The 15424-nt window shown below is 34.2% G+C and overlaps 1 protein-coding gene across 1 annotated transcript in view; it reads left to right on the top strand.

Annotated features, from left to right (window-relative positions):
• The first annotated feature begins 669 nt into the window (after positions 1–669).
• Positions 670–15424, top strand: part of LOC121380119 (bifunctional heparan sulfate N-deacetylase/N-sulfotransferase-like) — a 30750-nt gene continuing 15995 nt past the window's right edge. The window contains exons 1-2 of the mRNA XM_041508892.1: positions 670–716; positions 4032–5371. Coding sequence (XP_041364826.1) covers positions 4346–5371 — 1026 coding nt within the window. The 5' untranslated portion in view covers positions 670–716; positions 4032–4345. The remainder of the gene's footprint in view (positions 717–4031; positions 5372–15424) is intronic.

Below are 15424 nucleotides of genomic sequence, written 5' to 3'. Positions count from 1 at the left end.
CACTAAAATATAATAATATATAAAATTGCTTCAGAATCCTAACAAATTTTACAAGCTTTGTTTTCAAAATGGTAATCCAATAGTTATAAATACAAGATTCATACAGATCATGGAATTCGTGGAAATTAGTAATCAAATTCGCAATCCCGTCGGTGGGCACATTGGGCTATTTCTCGTTCCAACCAGTGCTCACAAGGGTTGTGGTATTTACTATCCTGTCTGTGGGATGGTGCATATAAAAGATACCTTGCTGCTCACGAAGTGGCGACAGCGGGTTTCTTCTCTCAATATCTTTGTGGTCCATAACCATATGTCTGACACCATATAACCGTAAATAAAATGTAATGAGTGTGTCGTTAAATAAAACATTTCCTCCTTCAAATACGCAAATACAATTTTTCAGACCTGAAAAGTCGACGACAAATTTTATGAGTCTGGCCGTGGAAAATAAAAATGTTTAGCAAGTTAATAATTTTGACAATGTCAATAACCCCGCAATAAAATGTGGCTGCTAGATAATGGGGGTACGTAAATTATTAATAATAATCGCGCGCACATTTAGCCCCACGAAAATTGAACACTCGAATGCAAGTAAAAGACCACATCAAACTATATTGTTTGGAACCCCGGAAGTTTTGGTAATTAGCGCATGCGCAGAAGTAAAAGCAACTTTGGTAACGGGAGAACTTGTCAAAAACGATGATTTCATAAACGTGGTAAGTTGTAGACATTTGTAGCATATTTTAGCGTGTTTCCTGTTACGTATGGTGTGTTATATCGAAGATTCAGCTTCGCCACAGTTTTGGGATACGTAATAATCTTGGTAACAGTAACATACAGTTGGTTCTGGATCCGTGATTTTCGCACTTCTACTCGTTCCAACTCTGCAGTCTCAGATCTGCAAGCCAAGTGAAAATCAGTGCATTATTTGACCAATTAGTGTTCACAAGCTGTTAGCTAATCGAATTTTTAAAAACAGAATGCCCCTGCATTTAGTATTATAAACACAAGTCTAAATTTAAACAAAACGAAATAATTTAAAACCATACTCAGATACTGTGCAATTTACAAACGTTTTAGATTTTAAAGATGTAGTGTAATTTTTACATGTGCAATATTTCTCAAATTTTTAAACATATATTTGTGATAAATAACCATAAGTTAATACATCCCACACATTTTTTGGCATAAATAAAATAATTAACTGTAAATATTAAAATTATATTTTGCTTGCATAGGCCCTATGCTGTGTAGATCTAGGGACCGCGGACACTTTTTAAATATGACAAGAATGATATTGATTGTTTGCTATACTGAAGAAATACCTTTAAAAGAATAACAAAAATTCAATTAGCCCTGACCCCAAAAATATATTTTTTTTAATCAGGGTAGGTAACTCCGTTTTGCAAAAAACAAAACAAAAACCCCAAAAAGTTTGGCACACTCAAAATTGTAGGAATGTATTCATTATTTTCAAATAAAATACTTTCAGTACCATTAATATAATCAGTATAATCGACTAATTGGTCATTATAATACCCATCCACCCCCAAAAAGGGTTCAACATAAGAAAACGCCATTTTTGTTGCATAAGCATATATCATACAACATGTGGAATGTAATAAAACTCATTTGTGCATTACAAATGAACATTACCATCATCGTCATGTGCTACATGTAACTCCTCATTCGTTACCCGCATTATCACAGCATTCAATTGTACAGAGTAAAGAGCATCAGTCGGCCATGGAAAAAAATGATATACAGGTCAATGGTCAATATGTAAGAGGACAAAATGTGTACCATTAATGTTGTATCTCTGTCAAAATGTCAACTTGTGTGTGTGTGTGTTATATATGAGAGAAGTGAGACAGTGAAAGGAGGGGAGAGAGGAAAAGAAAGACAGAGCAAGAGAGATAACAGATGTATATGTTAGGTTTTGATAAATTGAGTTTCTTCATAATTAGAGAATGCTTCATTGTTGTTTGTATGGCTTATTAGCCAGCCTGTCTTTGATTTTTAAAAAATAAGTTGGTGGCATTAAAAAACAAAATTACATCATCCATACTGTGTTATTGAGACAATTATATACACATTTAGTGCTGTCAAAGGTGTGCAAACAGTGGTTTAATTGGTGAAACGAAAAGTCTTAACCATATGTCTGACGCCATATAACCGTAAATAAAATGTGTTGAGTATGTCGTTAAATAAAACATTTCCTTCCTTCCTTCCACTTTAATAGTTGATATTTTGACTTAACATTTTTTCCAGTGACATTTTGTCCTACAGACAAACAGGAAGATGTTGTTAACGGGCAATCACAGTTATACAATAAATCAAAACATCTAAATTTTGTAATGTACTGCAAGAGTAATAAATTAAATATAATTACCTCACAAAAATAAATACTTGCAATAACGACAACAACACTATTTTTCAATAATTAAATGCGATATCGCTACTTTTTCACTTTGCCACTGAATAAAACGTAAAGTGGCAAGTAACACGAGTGCTATATTTGTTATAAAGTTTTATCAATGTATTTTATACCTGTTACAAGTACTGGTATTCTTCCAGTATTAAATAATAAATGTTTTATAGACGTTAACTAACATGTGCTTTTCAAACCTTGCATTCGGCAATGGTGTAACGGATGTGAGTGGCGCTACCAGTCTTCCGGTGCGGTCTCTAGTAGAACACCAAAACCATTGCATTTCACTTTAAGATCAACGATAGTGACTTTTTGCACCCATATTTTGGCTTCAAACACAATATATGTAACATATCTTACTGTAATTGCACTTGAAAGCCAAATTTCATAAATGGTAAAAAAAAGTAATTACAATATTTTCTTCAAACACATCCAGGTACATTAAAAAAGATTAAAATTCATTTGCACTTTTGCATTAGAATGTTTCCAGCATTCTGAACACGTCATGTATCCAGTTTATTTATATTGTAAGGAGATGTAAAGTGACGTCATTCAAATTCAAAATTAGCTGTATTATTCCAATGCTTCGCCACATTAAAATAAAAACTGTTCTACTAACCTTAACCCCTGTAAAAATTCTACAACAAGCAGACCACACTGTTTACAGGTCGGTAATTTTTTTTTTTTTTCTTAAAGTCTGGACAAAATATTAAGTTTAAACTTTAAATTTTAAAAGTTAAAAAAAATAAAAAGTACCTTTAGCTTTTGTCAGATATTTCATATAAAAAAAATGACCGTAGGATATGTTATATTTATTGTGTGCGAAACCAAAACAAAGGTGCGAAAAGTGACTGTTGTCGACCTTAATATGACTACTATCCAGTGTCAACATATCGTAGCAAATCTTATGAAATTGGAGAATTCATAAAATGTGACACTTTGACTGTCGGCAGCTAGATAGGGCTGTCAAAACAAATGTGTTGTGCTAAGACAGCAAACTTGTCTGCATCATTCATCTGGCTAATATTTCAGAGTATTCACCTCAATGCACCCATTTTCATCCATTGTCCAATAGTTTTTTTCTTTCTTCTATTGAATTTACTTAATTGTACATTTTGTGGGCATATACAATACATGTATGTAGTTATTAGGTTAAACTTAAAGTATTGAGCCAAATTTATGAAGCCTGTTTTTCATAAACGCAAGTGTTTAGGCTTTGTAAATGTATGTAGTGACATATATATGTGTGTAGGACAAAAACAGGCATGTAAACTTGGCCCATAATATTCACATTTTAAAGTATAGGTTAATAAATTATTTTTGGTGGGAACCGTTCTTATGCAACTTGAGATTTTACCTTAATGGCACATATGGTAAAGTGTTGCAACCAAAGAGTTCATAACATTATTAGTTCACTAAACATTAACATTTATTAACATCTGAAAGCTCCAAAAGAATAATTTCATGAGAGTGAAGAAACCAAATAGAACACAAGTTTGTAAGTAAAATACTGTGATTTTAGATTATTGGGTATACCTGTCATTCTGTATTCTTCTATATTATACATAATGTGTATTTATTCTTTTTATTTTTATTTCAGTGTCAACAGAATTAAATCGGATGAGACATGATACGATCTTGATTTCATCGTCTCTGTACTTGTCAAACAGCATCCTTTCCAAATATGACATTCAGTGCTCCAGTATCTGCAATGGTTGCCCCTGTTCTGAACAGCCCCTTTCCAGAATCCTTACACAGTATTATAGACTGGCGACAGACCAAAACAAGATGGATTTCATGAACTCGATTTCATCCTCGTTTTTAGATGGAACTTGAAGCATGTCTCCATAATTTTAGCTTTTACCCGTGTTCCTTTTTATTTTTATCTTGTCTTATTTTGAAATTGCATATACCATGTTTTTTAGACGTGAAATAGTCCTTTGTCGTACTTCCATAATACGATGGCTTTGCTGCAAAAGATTTACCCTTATAAAGGGACTTGTTTTTGTTCTAGCATTAAGTTTGGTCTCAAGCTTTTTCTTCTCATACCATTTGATGTTTTTTAACTTCGGGTTAGTGAAGCGCCAGGCAGACCCTCCGCAACCCATTGTCAGCTGTCGAGTTGACAATATCATGCCAAAAAACCAGCTACGTCTACCAAAGGACCACAGTTCAGAAGCTGGGTTACGTATTGGCAGAAAGGTTTTGATAATGGTGGAGACCCAATTCTCCAAGTCTGGAACAAAAATTACACATCTGCTAGAAGCCTTGCGCATTGATTTTAAAGTTGAAACCACGGGTAAAAATATTCCAACATTGACTCATGCTGATAAAGGAAAATTTGCTGTTATTATTTTTGAAAATTTTGATGCATATGTCAACATGGACAACTGGAACAGACAACTGCTTGACAAATATTGCAGGGAGTACGACGTTGGCATGATCGTCTTTGTTCCGTCGAAAGAGGACTCTGATGAAGAAATAGTACCTGGTTTTCCACTGAGGCTGCAGTACAACCTGGCACTGGAAAACTACAAACTGAACGAGTTTTCCAACATATGGCGACTCACAAAAGCTGGCGAGACATTTCAAGGCAGGTTGCCTGGTAATGACTGGACCGTGTTTCATACAAATCATTCCACATACGAGCCGTTGTCATTTTCACAGCTGGCGACACTTGACGATGAAAGTACCGTCTCCAGCACGAACCAGAGACACCTGGTGGCAGCATTATATGATTCGGGGCAGTATGATGGGATACGGCGTGTTCTGTACGGAAACTGTCTTAATTTTTGGATTCATCAACTCATTTTCATAGACAGCTTATCATTTTTCTCTCATGGCAAACTAAGCATAACTCTTCATAGATACATACAGGTGGATGTTGACGACATCTTTGTTGGGAAAGAAGGCATCCGGATGAAAGTTGTTGATGTTGAGGTAAGATTTAAGTTTATTTGTAGTCTGGGTTACAGGCCTCTGTGAATTGAAAATTTACTGTTATGGGTTACACTGAAACAAATTCAAGTAACTATATAGATGATGACCTAAACTTTATATGCAAACAAGAAATGAGTTATGCAAAACATGACTTGCACAAGCAATGCATGAAGGAACCTACATGTATTGTTCTCGTACTTTTCAGAAACGTGACTGATGATGATACCGGTGTGTGTGTCTATATATATAAGTTTTTAGTTATACAATAGAGTTTGCCTGAGGTACGATGGGATTCAGGATCGATTGTGAACTTATAAATTGTTTTTTTCTGTTCCAACCAGTGCCTCACAACTGACACATGTATCAAAATCCATTATAATCTGTACTGTGTATGCAAACATGGATATAAAAGATCCTTTGGTGCCAGGGGTTCTAGAAATTTTTTTTTAATTTACTTGCCATAGGTGCAGTGGATTTGAAAATTCACTTACCCAATGTTAATTTTTAATAAAACAAAAACCCTTTAAATTAAAATAATTAACTTTTTAATGTACATTTTTCATACTGAGATAATGTTTAATTAATTTGTCAATTTACACAACAGATAGGCTCATTGGGCATACTTTATGGTTTGTTTAGAATTTATATAAATATGCAAATAATTTTCATCAGTTTAGAATAAAGTTACTTATTAAAATTTTAAAATAATTATAAAAAAATAATCTATGTTACCTAACAATAATGCATTATTTATTTACTTATGAATGGGAACTCTTCCCCCCCCCCCCCAAAAAAAAAAGAAAGAAAGAAAAAGAAACAAGAACCTTTATTAGCATAAAGTGTACATGCATTACAGTTTAAAGTTACATTCTCTGGTTACCATACTATAACATCATGTACAAATGTGAAATGCAAGCTCAAATGCACTTTAAAAAAACTTGTGTGTGTTCGCTATGAACGGATATCGTCAAACGTATACGCTTGATTCATCGCCCGTGCCGCCATAGCTCGGCAAAGCACAAATGACAGCCTGTTGTCAGTTTCATTTAACACGTGCGTTTGCCGATTTCAAATTGTAGGGTTCGTCTCAAAAATTTAAAAGAGAAATCTTGCGCTGTACGAAGAACATTCAGTTGAGGATACGGTACTAGAGTCTTTAGTTAAAACCGGTTTGATCTTGATAACGTATTATCGACAGTCGTACCTTCCTATTTCAGAATTGATATTTTATAAAGTGTTAGTTGAACTTTCAAAGTTTAGTTTGTATACTAGTAACACATTAATCATGTATATATTTTTAAAATAAAATATACTAAAGTAGACAATGAACGTTTTCACTTCTTAATTTTACATGTTAAAACCGACAAATTCAAATAAATATTATTTCCTTTGGAAAGGGTAAAGTTAGGGGGTGGGTGTTGTTTAACGACATCAAAGATAAAGCATGTTGATTTAATAATCATCCGACCCCCATACAACCGTAAATAAAATGTGTTAAGTGCGTCATTAAATAAAACATATCCTATCCTTCCTTCCATCTGCTGTTGGGTGTCCTAACATTTGGTAATTTTGACATATAATCTTAGAGAGGAATCGGGTGCATGTGAAGGGGGAGGGTATTGGAGGTTGAAACCCTTAATTGCCCAAGCTTAAGAAAAATTGAAATGTATTTTTTGGGGGAGCATGGCCCCATATAAACTTCGCTCAACACAGTCTATAACCCCAACCCCACTGAAATCCCTGCACACGTGCCTTGGAAACCCGCTAAAAAATAAAAATTTTTTAGCAAGGGATCGTTTATATGTACCATTCCAGACAGGATATCACATACCATGGTCTTTAATATACCCGCTGATGGGGATCGATCGTAGACTGATAGCGCATTTTAAAAAAACACCTTTTTAGGTCTAAGTAATGAATAAAAATAACATATAGTCTTGAAAAATGTTAAGTAAATCGAACACAGTACCCTCTTCCTCTACCCCTAGAGCGTTACGTAATTAGTAACACCCCCTTACATGTAACGCATATGCCAACAGCTGGCCACTGTCAAAATTTCACGGCAAATCCCCCACCCATCGACCCCTGGAAAGGCGTTGTACCATACCTCTATGGATATAAATATGTTTTGGAGATATGAGACGACCCCTCAATCAAGACAGTTAAATTTGTTTAAAAATTGCGAAATCTCACATGATCTCTTTTTGGGGAATTCTATACTTGTGATAAGCCAATGAAAACCGAGATTGGTACTAGCCCGTCAAAAGTGTCCCACTTTCAAAATACTGGCTTTGTTTTTGACCTGGATAAGCCAGCGTAGTGAAACCAATGAGGAGTGCGGCATCATATATGCACCAAACGTAATTGGATTTTCTGTTCTATATGCTTAAATAATAAAAATATTCCGGATACTCCACTTTAAAGGGTCATTACTGAGTTTGCTGCATTGTAAGATGTTTCAGACTAATTTCTACGATTAAACTTACTTATTAAATATATTTTCTTGTTTAGAATATCAGTGTCTGTACATTTGATGTGTTTCTGGTCGTCATAATATTTGTAAGTAGCCCAAATTGAATTTGGTATTCCACTAATTTTGTATGTACGAAAAAATATATATTAGGGAATAAAATTAAGTTTGACCTTCTACAACCATTGGGACGATTAGAAATATGTTTAATATATAGTCATTAATATTTTATTTAGAAAAATATAATTTAACATGTGATTACAGTTATTAAAAAGTCTTTGTTGATTGACATCATCTTAGCAATTGCCTAAAACTTAGGAATGTCCCTTTAACTTTAAGGCTTACAACACACACCCCACAAACACACTCATTTATCTATTTCATTATATCTGTTCCTAATTTTTTTTTTTTTCTTCAATTTATGTGATATTTTATAAATTAAAAGAAGTTACTAATTTACACTTTTAAAGATTTGCAAATGTAAATGGTGATATGCAACCTTTAAAACTAATAAAAGACTGGTTACCGGTTTGCATATTACGCTTGCACTGCACTTCTATTAGTATTAGAGTAATAAATCTTTGGATTCCAGTGTAAAAAAAAACCTAAATGGCAGCAAAACAATGAACTTTTGTTTTTCCAATGTTTATACTTTGTAACTTAAAGGTAGGGTCAACTCAAACAAGAGCCTTATGTGTTGGAAAGATGCATACCCTGTCCACCAATACATATTGACACTTTAACAAATGAAAAACGCATAATTTTCAGTGTTCTCGCTGGGTGAAAATTAAAGGAGGGTGGCAGCTTGGCACCACACCCTTCAAAAACTCCACCAATAAACGAAAAGCAAAAAAAAAAAAAAGGGGGGGGGGAGTAGTTTGGTTATTATATTGTTGTGTGTTGGTAGACTGAGAAAAGACATACTCCTTATTTTGCCTACGAAAAAGGGCAAAGGGGTTTATAAAAAACCCTCGTCTTTTAACCTTTAGACTACTGGATTAATTTTTAACAAAAACCTCGTTGAGTGGGTACAAGTTTATAATTTTTACTCACATATATTCACTTAAATGTTTCATAAATACATGAAATAAAGTTCATATATGAATCGGTAAGTATTATTTTCGTGTCTTTTTTTGTAATTTTTATTATTTTAGATCGGCTAATGGTGATTAAAATTAGGCAAAAAATCGAAAAAGTTGTGTTTACTTACGGGCATTTGTGGCCAGCTGTCCAGTATTTATGTCCATTATTCCCGATAACAGTGGTTTTTTGACCAGATTTTTTTTTTAAACCCGAACTACGATTCATATTGCAATATTTGGTAATTTTCGTTGTTGGTAAAACGATCAAATTTATTATCAAATTAGCTGTTACAATCAGCTATCGATCCCTGAAAATTACCGCGACGTGCCGCCATTGTTGTCAAGCGAAAATACTTGCCGAAAACCACTTTTTGAACTCAAAATTTCAAGGTATTTTCAATTGAAAAAATCAAAACAAAAACCACCATTTTGAAAAAAAAAATCTTTTCTTTAATTATATTTCCGTTTCCGGTGAGTGTCGTGTGCAAAACGGCGGGAAATATGAATTGGGGAATGCACTGTATACAGTGTACAGTATATCGACTGACGTGACGTCGGGCAAGATATCTCGCCTGCAGTAGTCAGAAGGTTAATTGAACCGAAGATGATATCGGTCTGACATTCACAGGCAGTTCTGGTTTTGCTGGACCGATCAAAGTTTTAGTAGTATTATTTTTAATAAAAATTTAAAGATATATGAAAAACAATAAAGATGTTTGTAAAGTGATCTCATAATGTCAGATACATTTTTACTATTTCCATCTTCATCGAATGAATCGATCGCTGTAATAAAATATCACCAGTTTTGTTTTTGTAAAGGCGGTGTATATATTATTTGGCACTCAAAATAAATGATTTTAATGATAAACACTACCACTTCCGTTGTTTTTATAATCGTTCATATCCCCTCAAAATGAAAAGTTTACAATATTTTATAAAAAACTACTGAATAAACAGAATAACAGAAAGTAAAAATCATCAGTTTCAACCAATTATATCTGCAACTGAGGACACAATATCAAACGATAGTTAGTGGAAACAAAAGACAGAATTACCGTTCTGATCACGTGACATATTTGGTGCCAAATAAGAGGGTTTTTTCAATCGGAGATTGCCGAATCCGTAAAAAATGAAATGTTTTCATTGCTTACATAAAACATAACTTTTATTGTGTCTATCAAACATACAAATGGATACAGATATTGGACAATGGCGGCGATATAGGTGCTGGAAAATAAAGAGGGGCGCTAAAAAATAAAGGGGAGCGTGAAAGGAGGGCGGGGAGCGTGAAAGGAGGGCGGCAAAATGGAATAGCGGGGCGTGGCGCCCTGCTTAAATGGAGCAAGAAGAACACTGAATTTTAGAGTTAATAAAAAAACATGATTATTCCTGCTAACTGGGGGCAGCCATTTTGTTTCGTTTTTGTGATGTCCGGTGGTATAGCTTGGGGCGAAGTGACGTCAGCTCCATCCATCTTCTCTATGCACAGTGTAAACAAACGCTCTAATTTACGACAAGGCGCTTCGCTTTCATCAACCTGACTTATAAAACAACATAAATGATTGATAGTATAATAAACTATTTAACTAAATATATTTCAGGTTACATCAATAGAACGAAATGACGTTATAGTATTTTTCTTTTTTCTTTTTTAAATCCAAAGAAAAAAAGCATATTATTAGGCCTATTGGTAGGGCACGTTCGAGCAAAAACTACCACTCACGATACCCAAGTGATACTTTTCTTTTCTTTGGGACGACGTAATTGGTCAATTTTGTGATTTTAGATGGGTAAGTCTACTTAATCAGGGCTCGCGCTGTCGGTAGCCAAATTAGCCATTGGCTAATTTAAAAAAAAAACGGCTAATAAAATTTGCAAGTGGCTAAAATTTTGGCTAAGCCATTTTCTGTCTTCTGATGTGAACAAACAGATACATAATCTATCCGACACCTCAAACATAATAATACTACCAAATATTCAATTAGCGTAATAGCGATCTCGCAACCGGTAACGAGAAATGGTGTCATGCAGAATAGGCCTACAGCGTAGGCCTTATGTTTGCTTATTTTAATAATCACGGTTATTAATTTTAACGGCATGCATTCAACATTTTTATGACAGCAATGTCTGGAAGATATGTAACTTGTTATTTTTAATTTGTAAAATCTTTGAACCAAAGTAATAAAAACAGACCGACAATGTGTGTCAATTTGAATACACATGCCAGTTCAGGGCCAAAAGACATGCAGGCCATCTCAAGGTCTGAGTTCAGCCAGACCGAGCGAAAACAAAACGTTCGTTAGACTGTTTTGTGCGCTTCACGTTAAACCAAATAGACACGACGAACACCAATCAAATAGTTCGCAAACGTTAGGAAGAACGTTCGTTGGCTGAACTGAGGACAGCTCTCGGTGCGAATATACGTCACGCTTCAGAGTCAGCTGACACCCGCTGACACCTAACTGCAGTTTTTGTTTATTCCTTTGTCTTTGTTAGTTTCGTACCCATGGTCGAGAGCACGCATGCAGATCGCGATCGCCGGACATTATACAAATTGCACTTAAATGTACACTGAATAAAATTAGTTTACAGTAGATCCTAATCATATTTGTTAGATCATTTTAGATATAAATTTGTAAGACTGTGAGGTGACATTTAATAAGTTAGCTGGATTTTAAAAAGACCCTAAATTTTAATTTTATTAAAGGATTTGTTGTTGGGGTTTTTTGGTTTTTTTTTTTAATAAATGGAGTATACTGTGGTGAAGTCGGCATTTTCAGCTGAGATATGTTGTAAGCAGAAATCACAACAAGCATTTAACACGACACTGAAATCAACAGCAACAACATGGCACAAATTATGAAATCGTTTGGGGTGGGGAATTGATGGGTCACTTAAAAAAAAGAAAAGAAACAAACAAACAATTCAAATTAACATAAAGATTGCTATTTAAAGAAATAATGAGCTCTATATATAAAAAAAAAAAAAAAAAAGCTCTCAAATTTCTATTTGGGAAAAAAGGAAGAAAGAAAAAACACCATCCATAAACATCCACCCACCCCCATATTTCTGTATGTTTGTAAAAACTCGAAGTAATATATTAACTGCCCCTACCCCCATTAAGGTTTTGTTATTCCTATTTATTCCAGTTTGTACACAATTAGCTGAAAAAGATACATTTTCATATTCATATATAAATACTCTATACAGTACTGCGTAAAACAAATTTGGCTAAATCATTTTCAATATGGCTAATAAAAATTCCATTTGGCTAATATTTTGGCTACAGGTATTTTTGATCCAGGGTGAGCCCTGCTTAATCAAGGGTTTTACAGAATTACATACAGTAATAAAGCAGGGCGGTTGGTAATGTCCATTACGATTTAAAATGTATCCGTGCTGTTATCACACAATACCCTGTGATCTTCATAAAAAGAGTCACGTCTTTTTAGTGTGTCTAGACAGTGTCTGGGGACACTCTGAATATACACCTGCCAATCAGAATCGCTTGCTATTGGGATTGCACAAAGTAACTTTTAATGCCCAGAATCCAAAAAAAAGCACTGGCATTGGGCCACCGTATTCTAGATCCTCTGGGTGCTTTATTAGTAAGAGTACCTTGTGTGGTGGCACAGGTTTTCCCTTTTTCTTGACAAAGTGTTGAAATTACCATTTTTCACCACTAAATGGCCATAGTTTAAAATGTGCTGAAGTGTCATTAAACAAATGCTCCTTTTCTCTCAGTTGTGCATTGAATCTGCTATCATGATAATATGTTTTTTTTAAATTGGTACTAAGGGTAGGGTGGTTCTAAAGGTGAATTACCCAATTTAATGATGAAGATGTTGATGATGATGATAATGATGATTCACTGTTCTCTAGAACATACTGAACTTGTGCTTTATCCTACCAACAGTTCCCGGAAATTGTCAGTGATATAATCATCATTTCAATTTATAAATTTCTCAATTTGTGTTGATGGCAAATTGGCAAGTTTAAACAGAATAAAATATAAAAGAAAAATATTGGTTTTCAAATCATAAAGAACAGTTTCTTTGATGCTTGTATAGTGACATTCAGAACATGCTTACAACAGTTTACCACATAAACCAGTTGATGGTTCAACTGTCAAACTAATTTGTATACATATAGAACAGAACAATGGTTTGTGTTAAATATTGTTCCTTGGATTGCAAATTGCTTTTAAGATATAAATATGATAGATGAGACTTCTGCCTTACTGTCCAGAGCGGGATCTAGAATAGTTGGTAGAGCATTCGCACAAGGTGCTTCAGAGTTCGACAAATCCGCTAGCCCGATGCCGTGGCTAGTGGTTTTTAAGTTCGGGCTAGTGAGAAACGCAAAACCACTAGTCTGCAGGGATAGTGGTTTCCCACCCCCTCTCCTTATCACTCGATTGTGTTTTTGTTTTTTTTGTTTTTCTCTCGGCTGAAATTTCGTTTCATAAATTTGATTAAGACGTTTGTCATAGAATAATATCAACAACATCATCAGTATATAATATTAATCCACTTGAACTAGGTCTGCAAACTGCAGTAACATGCTATCTCTACATCGTCACGGTTACAGCATGCATTGTTTACTTTTCCCTTTCAAGTTTCTGGCTCAGGAAATCAAGTCTAATGGCATGCGTGTTTTGATTGGTTGGACACGTCACGTGGTATAGTTAATCTCGCACATAATTATGTTTTAGGCTAACTTGGAAATCACCAATCGCGATGACAGGTTAATCTCAATCAAGTAAACCCCAGTCATGCTTTGAATTTCAGTGTTTGTTTTATTTACCTATTGTTTTCTAATTTAACACTTCGCTTACATATGGTTATCGGCAACCAGAAAAACAATTTACTTTAATGGTAATCACACTGTCGTACCCTCATTTAAATTTAATTATTTTGATAGTGGTTTTAGATACTGAAAGTTACAACATAATTTAAGTGTTTGTTTCATTTTACTGTTATACTCGTAAATGTGTAATCTTACAAAAATTAGATAAAAATCCAGTTATAATTGATCAAGAATTTGGGCTAGTGCTTTATCTTGGTGGGCTAGTGGTTTTCACAAACCCACTAGCCCTGTGGCTAGTGACTTTTCAAAATATTTGTCATACTCTGTGCTTGTGTCATAGGATCAATTCACATTGGTGGACCTAGTCTCTGAAAGGAGTTTTTCCCACCCCTAACAATGCCCCATGACTGATTGTGGTAGGTGTTGGTCTGTTAGTGCTTTTCATAAAAGATGCCTAGCTGCTAATGGAAAAAATTGATCAGGTTCTTTTAAAGACTATGTATTAGAATTACCAATTATTTGACACCCAGTAGCCAATGATGAATAAATCAATTTCCTCTAGTGGTGTCTTTAAATGAAAGTTTTATTTTGTTGTCCGTTACCGACCAGTAAACTCTGTTCTGAACAGTTAACTCATGTTTATTTATAAGTTCTAAGTTGTGTGCCTATGACAGCATGCTTAAACCATAACTAGATATTTAAGCATGAAAACAAATTGGATCTAATTTCCTGTATCATTGAACTCACCTGCTGAAACAAGTTATTCTATTCTGAATGTGTTCCAACTACCATTAGCACCTCTTGCATCTGCCAGTTAGACATAATTTATGACTAACAGCCACATGCAATTAGTTCCTGTCAGCATGTAATGTACATTAGCATATTCTTGTCTTTCTTTGAACTTTCTGCTAAGTTTATATAAAGCCTATTTTTGGACAGTTGCAGTGTCTTGGAACAAGTACAGGGTGCTTGTTTCAGCTCTTAAATCTCTGTGTATATTTAGAACAAGTTTTGTCAATTTGTTTACTGGTATACTTGGTAATGTTCATGGGCTTCTGTTTTGTGTGTCTGGTTGTTTTTTTTGTGTTTTTTTGTGTGTGTTTTTTGTTGTTGTTGTTTTTTTTGCTTAAAAGTAAACCGTTTCTTTTTCACTAAATAAAATTCAAAATGATGTAGTTTTACATGTATTTATAAACCATGTTTAAATTAGCCAGACTCTGCAGGGTTTTATCACCTATGTTTTATAGACTGATAATCGGCACCATTCCTCAACGGCTATGTCGGTTTTTGTACCCAATTTTTAACTAAAAAAACTCCCAAGCCGAATTTAAATAATTCCTTTTTTATATATATTATAAAAAGTTATATTGTGAAAACGATATGTATCACTTGACAAACACCCCTTTCCCCATCCATAACATTTCATAATGCAAAATAGATATATTATTTTGAATAAATCACAAACTTGTATAGTATTACTCTTTTAAATTCTTACTTAGCTTAATAAGTTGCTTGAAGTAGTTATAGTATATGTAAATGTAGATTGTGTATCTTGATCCTTAAAAATAGTTCTGCATGCATAATTGGTTTCCCTGGTAACTAACCTGATTGTAAGCCTTCTTTATTCTAAAATTAAGTTTTAGTACTGCCATTCAGGGGACAAGAAAGTAATAACTAGTTGCCATTTCTCAT

Source organism: Gigantopelta aegis, chromosome 8 (genome assembly GCF_016097555.1).
Source record: "Gigantopelta aegis isolate Gae_Host chromosome 8, Gae_host_genome, whole genome shotgun sequence".
In the NCBI taxonomy this organism is placed as follows: domain Eukaryota; kingdom Metazoa; phylum Mollusca; class Gastropoda; order Neomphalida; family Peltospiridae; genus Gigantopelta; species Gigantopelta aegis.
Note: the sequence above shows the minus strand (reverse complement) of the source record. Positions and strands in the feature narration are given on the sequence as shown.